General features: G+C 38.7%; 1 protein-coding gene across 20 annotated transcripts in view; it reads left to right on the top strand.

The window, feature by feature from the left end:
* FAM168A (family with sequence similarity 168 member A) overlaps nucleotides 1-18132 on the top strand; it is a 185379-nt gene that overhangs the window by 2495 nt on the left and 164752 nt on the right. For 9 of the 20 annotated variants that reach the window (XM_070625919.1, XM_070625901.1, XM_070625910.1 and 6 more), the window contains exon 2: nucleotides 11294-11367. The exons of the other annotated variants lie outside the window; for them this stretch is intronic. In XM_070625919.1, coding sequence (XP_070482020.1) covers nucleotides 11299-11367 — 69 coding nt within the window. In that variant the 5' untranslated portion in view covers nucleotides 11294-11298. The remainder of the gene's footprint in view (nucleotides 1-11293; nucleotides 11368-18132) is intronic. 20 annotated transcript variants of the gene reach the window in all.

The following is an 18132-nucleotide window of genomic DNA, read 5'->3' on the forward strand; positions in this document are numbered from 1 at the left end:
GGCTAATAATCCTGAGATGAATCTTGGCACTACCGCTTTATGTAAACAGAGAGAAGACAGGAAATATGGAAATGTCATAAATATTCATTGGTGAGATGGTTTGGTATTGATGGAGTTTTTCATTTGATTCTCTTTTGACATTACTTGATAAAATTTAAAGTAATTGGACCGTATTTCTATAGATTGACTTTTCTTCTAAAGGAATTCAGGTGGTCGGAATTCTGTCAGATGTGAATAAATAAAGTATAGAGCATCATCTTTTATTTTTTTAGGGGATGTTGTTGATGTGGCACTCGGCACTAACTACAGAACAATATCTCTGTCTCTTCATCAGAAATTTTATTTAAAGCTTAATGATATGCTCATTCTTATGGCAGAATGGTGATGCTGGAAGGTAGAGAGGAGTGTGAATGGAGGAAACATCTTTAGGAAAACGGTTTTCAGGACTTAATTGCATTAACTATGATATGTTAAACATGAAGAGGCTGTTGATTAGAGCTCAGACTGAAAAAAATTGAGGAGGGATGTAAAGAGGATAATATTGGCACCAGTAGGATCAAAATAATTCTTTTTTTGTTCAAGCTTCAGAGTTCAGCTCATAAGCAAACCACTTTCCTTGGTTTTCACAGTTGAGCACATAAAAATACCCAATATTTAGAATTTTTTTTTAACAATTCCAAAATGGGGAGAATGATGCCAGGTTGGACTTATCCTTGCAATTGAAAGTGTTTTGTTATGAGGAAGCTTTCTGTATTATAATAAAAATCAGGTTTGAGCAGTTACCTGTAATTTGATGAGAGTGTAATCTAACTAATGTAAGCAGTTCTCCTCATAACTTTACTCTGGGGTCCAGACATTGCTTTTGTGGATCTTCAGGCTTCATCTAGAGGTGGGATATTTATATTAAAGTCAGCTTTTGAAAGCTCAAAATGAAAGTTAATCACCTGGGAGAAATGTCTTGGTGGATTTTTTTCCCTCACAGCTGTGGTCACCTGTGCAGTAGAAATGTATGTAGACTGTTTTAGTGTCTTTACCTCGTTTGATTCCCCCGATGTCCTGATGAGAAGGAGAGCTGATGGAGGTATTGGTAGACAGGCACCTTGATGGAATGAATAACCTGTGAATTTAGGGGTCGAGAGTCCTGGGTTTAAATCCCCATCCTACCACTTGATAGCTGAGTGAGTTCAGAGAAGTCATTAACAACCTTTCATACTTAGTGGGAATGGGCGCACGACATTGTGAATGTACTTACTTCAGCTGAATTGTACACTTAATTATGGTTAAAATGGGCAAAAAACAAAACAAGTTCATACTTTATAAGGCTGTCAAGGGGAACCAATCAGTTCATGTCCTGAAATAACTTTATGTCCTGAAAACACTGTACATATACGAAATATTTGTTCAATATTTGTTTATTTACTTATTGCCTGCTAAGTGCCAGGGGAAATGAAAATGAACAAAAACAGTTGTCAAGGAGCTTTCAGTGTTGTGGGAGGGATAGATGATTTAAATATAGTGAGATAAGTGAGGCAGAACTAATGTGGTGAAGGGTGTGGGTTCTGAAGTCTGTCCACCATTTACTACTGGCTGTGTGACCTTGGGCACAATGGTCTCATCTGTAAAGTGGGCATAAGAGAACTAATGTCATAAGGCTGGTTTGAAGATTAAACAAAATAATCCATGGAAAGCATTTAACACAGTGTATTACATAGTACACATTAAAAAATCTTAGTTGTTGCCATTAGTTTTAGACAGGAAGAGACCAGAATGTGAATAGCTTTGTGTGTCCTACCATTGAGTTCTTAGCGCTGTGATGTTCTATTATTTATTAAGAATGTATTACTTTGTATTATCATCTCATAGTTTATCTGCATATTTGCATATTTGTACTGCAGTCTAGGAGCTTTAAACAGTAAAGTGCTAAACATATGTTAGCTCTTCGCTTCCTCATCTGTAAAATAAGAGGAAAAACTGCTCTGAGAGGTTAAATGACTTGCTTAAGGTTACACAGTCAATAAGTGAAAGAAAGAGTCTGAGTTACAGCCTCCAAATCTGATTCCTCAACCCTGTTTATGTCTTGTTTTTAAATTGTGAAATAAGCCATATGTATAAAAGTACATATAACATAAATCTTCAATTTAAAGAATGATAAATTGAAGACCTATGTTTTTGCTACCCAGCTTAACAAAAAGGAGATTTCTAGTACCTGTAAAGCCTCTTGGGATTCCCCGCCTAATTGAATCTCCGTCCTCTCTCCCTCAGAGGTAACCACTTTCCTGAATTTTGTGTGAATCATTCTCTTGCTTTTCTTTATAGTTTTACGAAAAAAGTGCATATCCTAAACAATATAATATATATTTTTTTAAGTATTTTATTTTTCCTTTTTCTCCCAAAGCCCCCCGGTGCATAGTTGTGTATTTTTAGTTGGGTCCTTCTAGTTGTGGCATGTGGGATGCTGCCTCAGCATGGCTTGATGATCGGTGCCATATCTGTGTCCAGGATTCGAACTGATGAAACCCTGGGCCGCCGAAGCAGAGCGCAGGAACTTAACCACTCGGCCACGGGGCCGGCCCCTAAACAATGTTTTTTACTCTTGCAATTTAATATAAATAGAACCATAGTATAAGTATTCTTGTATGATTTGCTTTATTCTTATTTATTCTTATTATTCTTTACAAGAGTTTTATTTCTTCCACCACTAAAGTAACATATGCTTATGGTAGAAATCGAAAAATATAAAAATGTGAAAGGAAGCAAAATTATTGTCTATAGTCCTATTACCCAGCAACACTTCTTATATATAATTTTTAAAGATTTTATTTTTTCTTTTTCTCCCCAAAACCCCCTGGTACATAGTTGTATATTTTAGTTATGGGTCCTTCTAGTTGTGGCATGTGGGATGGCGCCTCAGCGTGGCCTGACAAGTGGTGCCATGTCTGCGCCCAGGATTCCAACTGGTGAAACCCTGGGCCGCCAAAGAGGCGTGCGCGAACTTAACCACTTGGCCATGGGGCTGGCCCCAACACTTCTTATTTATATATGCATAAATATATGTATTCTTCAGTATATGTATGTATGCATGCATGTCTATACATACATACGTGCGTAGTCTAGATAGCAAGAGGAAGCCAGTTTGTGTTTATGGATGATCAGATTATCCAGATGTGGCTCAATCATACTTGGAAATAGGAATGGGGAGTATTAGCCGCCTTTGTGGGCTGTGAAAGAGCACTGTCTTAGAGCTTTTTTCTCATTGGCAGGAGTTCTTTATTTACTAGATACTAATTCTTTGTTATACCAGCTTAGAGCTTCATGTCATGTTTTGGCAGTCACTTAACTCTTGTGGTGAGAAATTTTGTGCATCTTTCTCTTTGCAGAAAGGCAGCCTGGTACATTGGTCCTCACCTGACTGTGGAGGAGGGTCTGTCATCTGATGTACAGAGCATACCATGAATAGGAAGTCCTCAGTTATACATAGCAGTTTAGCAATCTAAACACCAAGAATTTTTTGTCTAAGAGATTTGAAATCCAAATTCATTAATCATCTGTTGGAGCTTCAGTTTATTAATTGGTAAAATGGGGCACAAATGAGATAATAAATGTGAAAATACTTTTTTAAACTGTAAAGGACTGTTTAAATGTTAAGGTTTTTTTTTCCCTCTTAGTTTACAAAACTACATCAGGGCACCCTACAGAGAGGTAAAAAGCTTGTCATATTTGGTTTATTGCCTTTCTGAAGGGTTCTTTTGCCAGTGGAGGAGGAATACATGAAGATCAGTTCACAGTTTCTCCCTTGAAACTTGAAGATTGTTGGATACAGTGGGATGGAGAAGATGCTAGAGGACTTTCTCGTAGTAAATTTATGGGACCTGGTTCCACATTAGTTGTGATGGCTAGCTCAAAATGAAACAGTTGGGGCTTCATTGAAGTGGAGAATGGAGTATACAATGTTTGCTCTTCATTATCCTCACACACATCGTCATTTCCCTCTTAGTTTTTTGGTTTTTTTTTTTTAAAGATTGGCACCTGAGCTAACAACTGTTGCCAATCTTTTTTTTTTAATCTTCTCCCCAAAGCCCCCCAGGACATAGTTGTATATTTTAGTTGTGGGTCCTTCTGCTTGTGCTGTGTGGGATGCCGCCTCAGCATGGCCTGATGAGTGGTGCCATGTCTGCGCCCAGGATCTGAACCGACAAAACCCTGGGCTGCTGAAGCGGAGCATGCGAACTTAACCACGCGGCCACGGGGCTGACCCCATGGAAGAGATTTTTGAAGCTGTTAAACTAACTGGCTGAAATTTAAGAAGAGATCTTTATTGTTTCTGCTTTCTCAGTAAATGTCGATATTCCTTAGATTTGGCTGCTTAGCTCACTGGATTTGTTAAGATTCTTTCCTTGAGTGGTTTTGCCCACTCTCTTGGTTTTAACTGCTACCTGTATGCTGATGACTCTCAAATCCATCTCCAGCTCAGAGCTCTCTCCTGAGCTCCAGACTTATCTATCTCACTGGCTGCTGGCCACCCACATTCACCCGGTTCAGTGACCCTCAAATTCAGTAGGTCCAAGACAACTGATTTTCCCCATCTACTTCTGACTTACGCCAGTTAGTAACCCGCCCCCCCACAAAGTTAAAATCATCTCTTCCTGTATTTTTTTTTAAGATTTTATTTTTCCTTTTTCTCCCCAAAGCCCCCCAGTACATAGTTGTATATTTTTTTAGTTGTGGGTCCTTCTAGTTGTGGCATGTGGGGCGCCGCCTCAGTGTGGCTTGATGAGCAGTGCCATGTCCATGCCCAGGATCCGAACTGGCGAAACCCTGGACCTCCGAAGCGGAGCACGTGAACTTAACCATTTGGCCATGGGGCCAGCCCCTCTTCCTGTAGTTTTGTCCTAACTTAAAGGCACTGCCATCCGTCCAGTCATCCAAGATACGATTCTGTGCCATTAGTCTTTTCTTCTCCCTTATCTCTCATAGCCAAAAATAAATCTTTCTAAATATTTCTGGGCTTCATCTCCCCTTTCCTACTATTAACACCTTAGCTCAGACCCTAATCTCACCTGGACGAGTGCAGTAGCCTTCAAACTGGTTTCTGTACCACCTGTGTAGTGAACTTATCTTCCACCCAGCAGCCAGAACATCTGCCCAATAGGTGTATATGTCCAAGTCACTCCCCTGCTTAAATCCCTTCATTGGCTCTAAAGTCTAAGCTCCTTAGTCTGACACATGAGGCCTTCTGTGACCTGTCCCTAGTGTTCCTCCTGCCTGATCTCCCATCACTGGTAATACTGAGCACGTGTCTTTTCTATAGATAATCTTGCAGGTTCACACCTTTGCTCATGCTGTGTCTCCTTTTATTTATCCCTCTGGGTTGAGTGCATCTCCTTTAAGAAACCTTTCAGAATGCTTAAGATTGTCATAAGTGCCCTTGTTTTGTTCACTAGGAGCAACCAATACATGCCTCTCTTATAGTACTTGCCCTGTTTCAGGAAAATTAACTTTTGTCTGCTCCTTAACTATAATTTTTTTAGGCTCAGGGACTGTGTCCTAATCATGTTTATAGTCCTAGCTCTTGGAGGGTGCCTTGCAAGTAGTGAGTGATTAGTTTTTGAACTGACCCTAGTAAGGATAGCTGACAAACCAGTAGCATGATAATTCTAATGAGAAGTAAGGTGATATGTGTTTTCCAGCTGTAGGTTCTTATTTATTTAGAATGGAATTTAGAATTTAATTGGATTGGTAAAGGCTATGATGATGATGATGATGTATGTATAGCAGAAAGTTCAGATTAGAAGACAGAAAGATGGTGTGCTCAGGGGTTGGCAAATGCTTTCTGTAAAAAATATTTTAGGCTTTGTGGGCCACATACAGTCTCTGTTATTTCTTCTTCTTTTCCTCCTCCTCCTCCTTCCCATCTTCTCCCTCCTTCCCTCCTCCTTTGTTTCATTCTTAGCTCACAGGCCATACAGAAACAGGCCATGTGTGTGCCATAGCTTGACAATCCCTGGTATGTTGTAGAAATCCAACTTGAATTGTAGAATATTGAAGAGCAAAGAGACTAAAGCAAGTTCGTATTTCTTGTTCTTTTATTATAAAATTTAGTTCCCTGGGCAGTTATGCGTATCTCTAGTATTGAAAACAATTGTACAGAATCTTTTTTTGTCAAAATACTCTGTTTATTTAGAAATTTAACATTTTATTAAATGAGCTATTGATCTCTTTATGAAGATGCTGTAAGAACACCTTGTTCACAAAGCTCCAATACAACCCCCCTCCTCCCCCATTTAGGCACGTGTTTCAGAATATGCCTTTTTTATGGTTGTGCTTTTTCTTAGATACAGACATTTTGACGGAACCTGGGCTGATATATTTTTCACAGTAAAGTTCAATCTTTGGCTGACTCAAGATTATGATCTTGATTTGCCTTCTGATCATGTCCTTCAAGCTTGACAGTTTCTGCTGGTGCTCATATTTTCTAGCTTCTACTTTATAATTTTTCTACTTATCCTAGTTTTCTAACATGTCCTCCTCCCTCTTTTATTTTGAGTTGATAACAAAAATCCTATCTGTAAATATAATTATGCTATTTGTATTTCTGCAAATATAATTATGCTATTTTATTTGATCTGCAGTGCACAAGTTGGTCATGTTGCATTACTTTCACTTTAAGGATGAAGAAATCAAGATCTAAGAGGGTTATTTGTCTTAGGCCTTAGGACTAGAAGAGGATAAGGATGGAAAGACAAAAGGGACCTAATATTTGACAATCTGTGGTAGGCAATATGTTGGGTGCCTTCTTTCCCTTATATAATTTAATCCTTACACCTGTGGGGTATAGAGTATTGTGCGCATTTTGCAGAAGAGGAAACTGAAGCAACTGAGGCCTGCGTGTTAAGTAGCTTGTATTTGGTTACATAACTAGTAAGAAAAGAGAAGCTTTTATTAAAAACCTGATCTGCCTTGCTCCAAAGATCTTGTTCTTTTTACTGTACTGTATATAAAGCTCCCTGGTATTAAACTCTTAGATCAGTATTTTTCAACCTACTTAGATGAGCAGTATCTTGGCTACACATTAGAATCACCTGAGGATCTGTTTAAAAAAAAAAAGACATGTCCTTGTTCTGCCCCAGCCAGTGCTGATAGAACTTCCGTAGGTGAGCCTGAAGCAGATGTGTATATGGGTATACGTTTATATAGAAAATGTAAATTAAAAAGAAATATTATTGAGGTATATATAACATATATAGAAAATAGTGCACAAAACGTGTAACCAGCACTCAGATCAAGAAAGGGAACCTTACCACTTTCTCCAAGGTAACCGATAATCTGACTTCCAATACCAAAGGTTATTTTTGCCTGTTTATGAACTTGCATAAGGTATGACTGGCTTTTTGCACTCAGCTTTGTAAGATTCATTTATGTTCTTATGTGTAGGAGCAGTTTCTTCTTGCTTGTTGCTATATAGCAATAGTTCTCAAACATTTTGGTGTCTTCACTCTTACTAATTATTGAAGACCCCAAAGAGCTTTTGTTTGTGAGTTATATCTATCAATATTTACTGTATTAAAAATTAAAACTGTGAAGTTTAAAAAGTATTTATTAATTTATTTAAAAAATAAACCTATTAAACTTCAGCTTATTTTAATGAAAATAACTATTTTATTCCAAGCCAAAAAAATTAGAGGAATAATATTTTACATTTTTCCAAATCTCTTTACTTTCTGACTGAATACATATCTGTTTCTACGTTCAATTTGTTGCAATTGGTTGTTTTGTTTGTGGTATATAAAGAAAATCCAGTCCCACATATATATGTGGCTAGAAAAGGGAGGAATGTTTTAATTGCCTTTTTAGCTAATTATGGATATTCTTGTTCAGTACTATACCAAAATTTGACAACTGGTAGTTTCTTAAAGGTCCATTGCCTTGCGGACTCTGAAACCATATCAGTGAGCTTTTCATGCTCTGTTACATTAAAATTAATTGGTCTGTTTTTTACTTTGAATGAATCTTCACCTGTGCATGATTTTGTAGCATCATTCGTTGGTCATTAGGAAAATATTGGTTCAGTGAGTTATATGGATCTTCTAAACGTTAACACATTCTGTTATAAAATGTAAAAAAATCACATTTGTTAATATCACCACCAATCTCATCAGACAAGTCTTTTCTAATTTTCACTTGAAAGCTCAAATTTTATCATTGGCAACAAATACTGACAGTTGTTTTCCTTGAAGTGAGAGTCTCACATTGTTCATTTTTGAAAAAATGCCTGCCAAACATCCAAGTCTGAATGATCATAGTTTGTCTGCCAGTCGTTCTTTCTAAAAATGGTGTTTCATGAAAAAAGCAGCTAGTTCAGCTTGCAACTCAGTTGCACAAGTGCGTTAGTGCTTTTTCTTGTGACAACTCTTGGTACTTTGGTATGTAGAAGTGCTTTATGTGTACTTTTTCTTTCATTACAGAATATTGAAAAGATGTGTAGTTAAGGATTGAGATTTAATAAAGTTAATAATTTCTGTGGCTGCATCAAGAACATTCTTTAGTGAAACTGAAACTAGCTCACTTTTTTTGGCATGGCTATGAAGAATGCAGTGACACTATTACAGTTGCTGTCACTGCCTTGATTCAATATAAGATGGTATGTTTTTATTTATTAGTATGATTATGTTTCCAAGCTTTATTTCTTATTCGGGGAATAGGTGGTCTTGTTAAACCTTTACTAAACGTACTGTTTTGAAAGCCAGCATGAATGCAGCTGGTTTTTCCTCGGCTTGGTAGAATCAAAACTCTTCAGCGGTGAGTGAGCAGTTTTACGAATTTGTCAGGATGTTAGAAAATCACTGGGCTTGTTGCTGCTTCTTCACCACTTTGTGGTGAAGGAAAGGTATGAAGTGGCCTTTAGAGATCTGTGTATAGCTGTGCATAAAAGTGGTTTTCTAGGTGTATTTAGTCTTCCTGCCCTTAAGCTGGAGCATTTGCAGTAGAAAAAGAAAAAGATGCAGATAAAGGCACAGGCAAGTAATCTTGTTTTATAATGCCTTTGGTTTTTTGCTGTGTTGGGCAGAGGAGAATGGAAGAGGCAGGCTAGACAAGTCATAGGACTGAGCCTTATTTTACCTTTCAGCAGCACCCTACAGCCTGGAACCTTAGTTCTGGGGGAAAAGAATTGACATTGATTTTGCTTACATGGTGCTAGACCCTTTATGTGTGTTATCTTATTTAAACTTACAATTAACCTGTAGGGTAGTCATAATTATTTTATTTTGTACGTGAGAAAACTTAAGCTCAGAGATGTGGAGGCTGCTCAGGACTACCAGCCACTAAGTGACTAAGGTGGGGTTTATCCCCAGACTTTTCTGCCTCCAAAGCCTATGAGTCCTTTTTCCTGTGTGCTATGCTGTCTTCCAAGGACAGCGTCTCCTTGATTATTTGTGTATCCTTGATCCCTGCAACCTAGTAGGGCTTAGTACATTTTTGTTGTATAATTGAGTCAGTGCTAATTGAGTGAACCAGTTTTTACAGAGTAGGATATAACCTAACACCTCTGGGCGGCTGTGTAGATTGGTGCTACCAAGTTTGGTCTGGTCACCATTTGTTGCTAGGGGAAAGGGTCAGTCTTCTTAATGATAAACTCTGTGAAACTATTTAAATAATTTGGATATTTAGGAATCGAAGAGATCTAATGGGATGAGTTTTCCTTAGATTGTTAATGATGTCTTCAGAAATAGGTAGTACATCTATTTTGCCCTGGCTTTCCACCCTTACTAGCTAGGAGACCTTGGGCAAGTTACTTCACTTTTCTGTGTCTCATTTTTTTTAATCTTTGAAAAGGGAAGGGCAATAATAGTAGTACATAATTCCAAGGTAGTTGTGAGGATTGAGTGAGGTAATTCATATAAAGGACTTACCACAGTGTTGGGATATATTGATTACTCAATAAATGGAAGCTGTTGTTCATATTATCCTTCTAGAATGAACTACGGGATTTAATGTGACTTTTAGCATGTGAAGAAGGGGGCTGGCCCATTGGCGCAGCAGTTAAGTGCGTATGTTCCACTTCCGCAGTCTGGGGTTCGCCAGCTCGGATCCCGGGTGCAGATATGGCACTGCTTGGCAGGCCATGCTGTGGCAGGCGTCCCACATATAAAGTAGAGGAAGATGGGCACAGATGTTAGCTCTGCCCAGGCTTCCTCAGCAAAAAGAGGAGGATTGGCAGCAGTTAGCTCAGGGCTAATCTTCCTCAAAAAAAAAGAAAAAAAGGGAGAAGAAGGAAAAATGTTGTGGCTTTTAAAGCATTTTTATTAGAGAAATAAAGCACTGAATTTATTGGGTTTTGTCTTTTGGATTTGTTCTCTGATTGTACTTTACTTGGTCTTCCTGGCAATGAAGCTCTAATTTTGCCTGGATTTCTTGGTGAACCAATGCAGGTATGGTATGGCCTTGACTCTCCATCAACTTTTAAAATTTTGTAGTCTAGTTGAAACAGGGTAGATTGTTCTGGAGAGTTCACTGGGGTTGATGGTTCTTTCTAAATTAAAAATGTCAGTGCTTGTGAGAAACACCCGTTTCTAAATTTTTTGTCACTATAGCAGTCATCACTGAGAGGATCCAATATTTCTCCATAGTACCCTGCCCCAGAACCAGAAGAGGAGTGTGTTTTTTTAATTTTTCTGCATTTATTCATATTGGTGGTAATATCATCCATATTTTTGAGATTTATAGCTGTCACAGTACATTTTGGTCAGGCTGTGGAGTTACGGAGGGGAAAGCCAAGTATCCATTATAAATGAGCATATCTGAAAGCCTGCCTGCCCTTCAGCCAGGTGTCAGTGTAGACACACTGTCTTCTAGATGGGAGTTAGCAGGGACCTCTTGAATACTTAACACCTTTGAGGGGTGGGCTAGGTTCCCTAGTGTGTGTATAAGGCAGTTAGTTCAGTATCTGCTCCCTCACTCCCTCTCCAGTGTCATTCATTGTTTGTCTCTCTTCCCAGCTTGCACATTTTATCTCTAGTACTAATGAAGTGTACACTCTACTGTGTTTGCAGTTCTCCAGATTTGGCATGCCTCTTGTTTCGGTGTCTTTGCACGTGCTCCTCCCTGGGCCTGGACGTCTCTTTGTAACTTTTAATTTGTCTAACTCCTACTCAGCCTTTAAGGCTCAGCCTAGGAGTTAACCTTTTGCAGAAAGCTGTCCTTTCTTTCCCAGGGTGGGATTGGGTGCCCCATCTCTGGGTTGCCCTGATTATAATTATCCATGTATTTATTATTTATTGGTCTTCTTCACTTGCAGTGGGCATGGATTGTATCCGATCATCCTTTTATTTTCATGAACCCGTTTTTGGACCTTGCGTGGAACAGGCATCAGTAAGTTCTTGTTGAGTGAATCCATAGTTTCAGGCTGGTCCATTAGCAGCTGTAATTTCCCAACCAGTCAATGTTACTCCGTGTTGTTCTAGGCTGAGTTTTAATACAATGGCTTTTCTCTTGTGACACCTCCCCCTACCTCCCCTGTGTTCAGCCCACTCTCACGTAGCTTTCATCTGTTCTTCGCCCATAGCTGGGTCAGTGGAGCTACGTACACGGTAGACATGTGGATACTCAGAAAGAACTTGATTTGTGACAGATCCTGGAATCTCACTTGGAATGAATGAAGGTCACAGTGGTAAATGGAGAAGTTGGGGCCTTATGATTGCTTTTCTGGTCAGTTTTAACTTTTAGATAACATAAAACAAATGCTACAAAACCACATTTTATCAATATTCTGCTTGTGCATTTGATTTTTTTGAACGTAAGTATAAGATTTGACTTGTCTGTTACGGTGGTTGGATGACTGAGACTTTAAGAAATGTGGGGTTTTTATGACTGCCCTGTTAAGCCCTTAGTAGTTCCTGACAGGTGATTTAAACTATAGCTTCCAAAAAATATTGTGCTGATTAGAGTCTTAATAGCAGGCAAAAGTAATCATTTATGCATGCATTCATTTAGTTAACGTGAGTGTCAGGCTCTGTGCTAGGTAGGTTCTGATGATACAGAGATGAGTGAGGTGTGGTCTCTGTCTCCAATGAGCTCCCAGATGCAAGGGAGACATTATAAACAAATAACGTTACAGTTCACTGTGTGTGGATGCTGTAAAATAACTAGCAGAGAGGGAGGCGTTAATACCTTTTTCCGGGAAGAGTTCTTGTAGGAGTAGATACATGAGCTTATTTCTGAAAGAAGACTAGGTCTTGTGTGTGGAAGATCCTGAGTATAGAGTCAGAACATCTGGATTTGAACCATAGCTCAGCCACTTACTAGCTGTCTGACTTGGGACGAGGTGTTTACGCACTCTGAATCTCAGTTTTTTCCCCTGTAAAGTGAGGATAGTCATGTTCGTGTCTGTCTTTGAAAGTTGTGGGGATTTAATACATGTGAAAGAACTTCATAAATGTGCTATACAAATATTACATCCTGGTTTTTGTTTTTTACTTGTTCATTGATAATAGTATTTTGATAGATTGGAGCATCAGTTTTCTTACCCAAACCAGAAATAAGTGAGAAGAACATTGGATTATATTAGTGTGTAGATGTCATTTGTGAAGTGCTAACAGTGTAAATCTCATGAGTTAGGACAAAGAGTTTTAAGTCCAGAATTCATGAAACTTTAGTTCTGTGCTGTTATGGAAGATACTGATTAAGATGCTCCAAGGAGTGGTCTCTGCAAAAATATTGAGTGTTGTTCTGAGTGGCTTGGACGGCAACAAGCTGAACTGAAAAGAGCTCCATTACTTGTCAGAAGACTTAATGTCTGTGCCGCCATTGAAGGTTATTTAACGTTTCAGAATTGCACTTTCCCCATCAGTAAAGCAGAGAAAAATAATAGTTATTTTGCATACTGAGATTTAGGGATAAATTGGGTAAAGTGCGCACCACTAGCCTTAATCAGTTAAAAGTTTAATTTGTAGAATATTTAAAAAAAATTTTTCCTTTCAATACAGTAGACTTCTTTAGAGAAGCTTGCTTTAAAGCATAGAGGGGGTATTCTCTCTTTTACACTATACTATAACACTGATAGTATTTTACTTCCTTTTTCAAGTTTATTCCTCAGAATAATTTTGCAAGGTGAGTTTAAATCATAGCCATTGCACCTACTGGCTGTGTGACTTTCAAAGTTACTTAATTTTTCTATAACTTATTTTATCCATCTATGAGATAGGGATATAGTGGTATTTACAGTATACTCAAACATCGCTTAACGATGTGGACACATTCTAAGAATTGCATTGTTAGGCAATTTTGTTGTTGTACGAACATCGTAGTGTGTATTTACATAAACGTAGATGGTAAAGCCTACTACACACCTAGGCTGTATGGTACTAATCTTACGGGACCGCATCGTGTATGTGGTTCTTCATTGCCTGAGATGTTATATGGCGCATGACTGTATATAGTCATTGGGAGGATTAAATGAGTTAATTAGATAAAATGCTTAGTTTGGTGTTTGGCATATAGTACGATTTCAGTAAATGGTAGCTTTGTTATTATCACTTTCCTTTTATAAATGTGGAACAGGACACAGGTTCAGCAACCTGACTAGATTGAATTGTAAGAACCAAGGATGGGATTCTGTCCAGGTTTCTGTGATGCCAGAGCCTTTACTCTTTATCCTTTTACCAGGCTACATTTTGTAATTAACATTTTATTTGTATGGAAATGTATTCTGAAGTACTGTAGGGCGTTCAGAAATAATTTGTTACTCTTAGATACTTAAAACTTCGTTCAGTGATGTTTTACTAATAGTGTGCATAAACTCAGAACTAAATTGGTTAGGGAAAGAACTGTTTGGCCTGGTTTCCCTGTGATGAGACACACTGTGAGGACAGATATTCTGGGGTCATGGTCAGTGGTTAGTAAAAAGAACAATGTGTTTTTTCCCCTCCTAAACTGCTTTATTGAGGTAAAATTGATAATAAATGACGCAAATGTAATGAGTTTGCTAAGTTTTGACATACATACACACCTGTGAAACCATCACCACTATTCAGATAGTGAATATATCCATCAGCTCCCAAGTTTCCCAGTGCTCCTGTGTCAGCCCTTCCTCCTGCTGTCCCCGGTCCCTCATTGAAGCAACCATTGATCTGCTTTCTATTACTATAGATTAAACAATGGTCTTGAAGTCACCCCAATCAGGATTCACATCCCTAGTCTGCCGCTGTATCACTTGGAGGATTTGAAGAAGTCATTTCATCTCTCAGCCTAATTTACTCATCTGTAAAATAGGGATTCTATTATGTGCCCAAAGGACCATGAGGAAGATAGGAACGGGGTGCGGAAAGAGCCTAGCGTGGTGCCTAAAACATAGCAGGCCTTCAATCCTAGAAGTCAGTATTACCAGCCCAGCTTTCTGTTGGTGGTCCAGGGTACATTTAGGAATTCAGAGCTCCCAAAATGCTTCTCTATCACCTAGACTTCGTGTCCCCTCCCACTGAATGAGCTTTTAGTGTTCTCGAAACAGGAAAGTTTAGATTTAGGCAGCTTGAGGCCCTAAAGGGCTTTCTGGTACTCCTTCCTTCTCTTCTCCATGCCCAGTGTTCCACATGCTATTAATTATGAACAGATGTTCTTCATAAATAAGCGAAGAACTCCACAGCAGATTTTTGAGTTCCTTATGCGTATGTTTAAGTCTGGCATTGTGATAAAGCTGCATGAGCAATGAACTTGTAGTCAAAGTTCTGGGTTTTAGTTTCCATGCTTCCCTGGGCAAATCATAAAACCTTTCTGAGCCTCAGTTTTCTCACAGATAAAGTTGTGGAGGATCATATCACACAAACTTGTTGAGAAGGTTCAAGGAGAATTTTGAAAATGAATTGTACGATGAAGTCATAATTCATCCACATTGATCATCCCATGCCTACCTCGAAGTATTAGAAATTTGTAAAAGGTTCAGGTAGCATTTAAATTTGATATCTTAGAGTTTTTTTTTAAAAGTATATTTTATTAGGTTTTCCTAATAGGTAGCACAAAAAAGCAAAAACTGAAGGTTAAAAGTGCTTAGAATTTAAAGTCAGAGAAACTTTAGCTGAAATTTTAGTTTAGCAGCTGTGTGACCTTGGGCAAGTTATTTAATGTCTCTGAGCCTTAAATTCTTACCTATCAGTAAGGGATATCTAGAGTGCCTCTGAGGATTGTTGTGAGGATTAGAAATAATGTGTGTACAGTGGTTGGCATATAGCAGATACCCAGGGATGCTAGTTTCCTTCCTTCCATTTCCAGAATTGGTAGATTTGTGGAGTTCAGTGAACTATTACTGAAGGGATTACTTTTGCCTTCCCCATTCTGTGATGCAGTTTGGCCCAGGATAGCCATTAGGTAGTGTCTCAGATTTCCCACTTAAGTGTGAAAATGCAATTTGAGGTTTATGATGGCAGCAGTTATTTTTCCCTAATAATGGAGGAGCCGATGCCATGCTTTTGTACTTTCTCATTAATTCTCATTGCTATAGCTGGAGGTACTTTGTATTGTGGGAGCTAGGGAAACTGGGGGCCATTTTTTGGTCTCTTCTGTCTGTTTATTTGGATTGGAGAATTGTCTAAAGGTTCCTTAGTGAATAAAGTGAATATGCTGAGTTCAGATTCTTCCTCCCAGGCGAGCCCAGGAACTACCTACGTGGGGGAAAAACAAATAGGAGAATGTGGGGTAACTGGTGAGTTCTGATTGTAAAGTTGTCAGGGTCTTTGAGTTTGGGAGTGGTGGAGAAGAAGTTGATTCTCCGACCCCTTCCCCTCCAAGAGCCTTTACAGCCCAACACAAAGGAGCTTTAAGATGGAGGTCTGCATTGTAATTTCCTAGAAATTGCTGCTTCTGGTAACTGCTCATTCAGTTTGCACCTCTTTGCTGCAGTGGATGAAACAATGGGGACAATAAAACCATTTATCTGATGGCTGTAGCCTCAATGGGATGTTTGTTTTAATAATGGTATAATTTGCAGGCCTCATAAATTGTGATTTTATTCTCATGGAAATAACTGCCCAGCGGTCTTTGGATTCTCAGGTCTCCTGTTGTGGATAATTTCACTAACATTCTGGCTGACAATTCCCTTTATTCCAGACTTCGTTTTAGATTGTTCAGGCTGGTTGGGTAATTAGCCCAGTGCAGAGCCAATTTTCTTTAGTTTGGGGCTGGCAGGTGGTTACTAGGTAACTAGAGGATCTTATGAACAGGGAAGAAATTCTGCTTAGGGATTTGAGGCAAAATAGCTGTGAGTTTGGTTTTGATTGTTATCTGGGATTTTTTTTTAAAGGTTTTATCTATTCAGTGCCAAAATATCTGGATGAAAATAAAAAATTTAAATCATCTGAGTATTTATTTTCCATAGTACCAAACATCCCATTATATTTGGGAACTCCTATGTTTGAGTTTTTAGTTTTCATGTACATGTTTTTGCTGGGAATATCTACAGAGGGCAAAGATGGTAATAGTTGTCATGTGCTAGACATTGCCCTAGGTGTTTTAAATACATTATCTCTAAATCTTAATTAGAACCCTGAGAGGTAGGTATTGTTTCCATTTACATATGCAGAAACAAATTCAGAGAAGTTAAATAACCAAATTAAGGTATCTCACCCAATAAGTAGTGGGCAGTTTACCACATTCAGAGCTCATGCTAGGTTTTCAATTATGGTATAAGATATTTCGAAGATACTAAAGTTTCTGTTAAGCTCTTAGGTATTTCTGTGATTGGCTCAGTAATATATTGTACATGAATTAGTACCTATCATCAGATGCATGTATCTCATTGTTCTCCTGTCATCTAATCTTGTATTACAGCAGTAAGGTACATAGAGTATTTTGATTATATTACCAAAATTAAAGGCCTTTCAGATGCACCGTTTTAAGAATTCTTTAAAAGGCACCAAAGCGTGATATAGTCACTGGAAATAGCCTCAGACTTGGAGATTGGGGACTGGGTTTTAAAATCTTGGCACTGCCACATATTGGGTGATCTTGGATAAATATCTTAGCCTTCATTGGCTAACCCTTAGCCCTTGGATCAGCCTCATTTTACTCATCTGCAAAATAGGGATGACACCCACTTTACAGGGATGTTAGCATTAATGTGTGTGACAGTCCTACTATATGCCTGTAACATAGTAGGGGCTCAATAAATACTGGTTTCCTTTCTTCTTGACTAACTCTACTACCACTGAACTATTGGGATAATTTGATGCTTTTTTCCGTCATTGTCCACAAGATGTAATAAAAGATGGCCAGCTTTTAGTGCCATTATTTGCATTTCATGTTGATGCTCTTAAATTGACAGTTCATTTTTCTCTAGGAACTTGGTGCCCAAACTAGGTAATTGGTTTAAGGGACATTTAGACAGCTGGGTCATTGTTTGCACTCTCTCGGTCAAGAGAGTGAGTGCCTATGTGGAAGGGCATTGGATTTTGATCTTACAAATTTGGTCGAAGTTCCAGCTTGGCTGCTTACTAGCTGAGTTTCTTGGGACAGCTGGCTTTCTCTGGCTGGAACTCGGGATGGGGCTAGTAATAGTGGACCTTCTCATCCATTGTGAGGGTCAAATCAGATAATGGATGTGAAAATGCCTTTTAAATTGAAAAGTGCTAGGTGAGATAGTAATCAGTACTTGACTTTCATAGTTAGGTTAGGTGGGGCTTAGTGAGAATTTACTACCATTTTAAGAGAGAAATTTTAAATTTTACTCAAACTATGTAAAGGAGAGTTTTTTTTTTTTAAAAGATTTTATTTTTTCCTTTTTCTCCCCAAAGCCCCCCGGTACATAGTTGTATATTCTTAGCTGTGGGTCCTTCTAGTTGTGGCATGTGGGATACCGCTTCAGCGTGGCCTGATGAGTGGTGCCATGCCCGCACCCTGGATCCGAACCAGCGAAATCCTGGGCCGCCGAGAGGAGTGTGTGAACTTAACTGCTTGGCCACGGGGCCAGCCCCAAGAGACCTTTTTTTTTTTTGAGGAAGATTAGCCCTGAGCTAACATCTGCTGCCAATCCTCGTCTTTTTGCTGAGGAAGACTGGCCCTGAGCTAACATCCATGCCCATCTTCATCTACTTTATTTTTATTTATTTATTTTTTAAAGATTTTATTTTTTTCCTTTTTTCTCCCAAAGCC

Source organism: Equus przewalskii, chromosome 6, assembly GCF_037783145.1.
Source record: "Equus przewalskii isolate Varuska chromosome 6, EquPr2, whole genome shotgun sequence".
NCBI classification, from domain to species: Eukaryota; Metazoa; Chordata; class Mammalia; order Perissodactyla; family Equidae; genus Equus; species Equus przewalskii.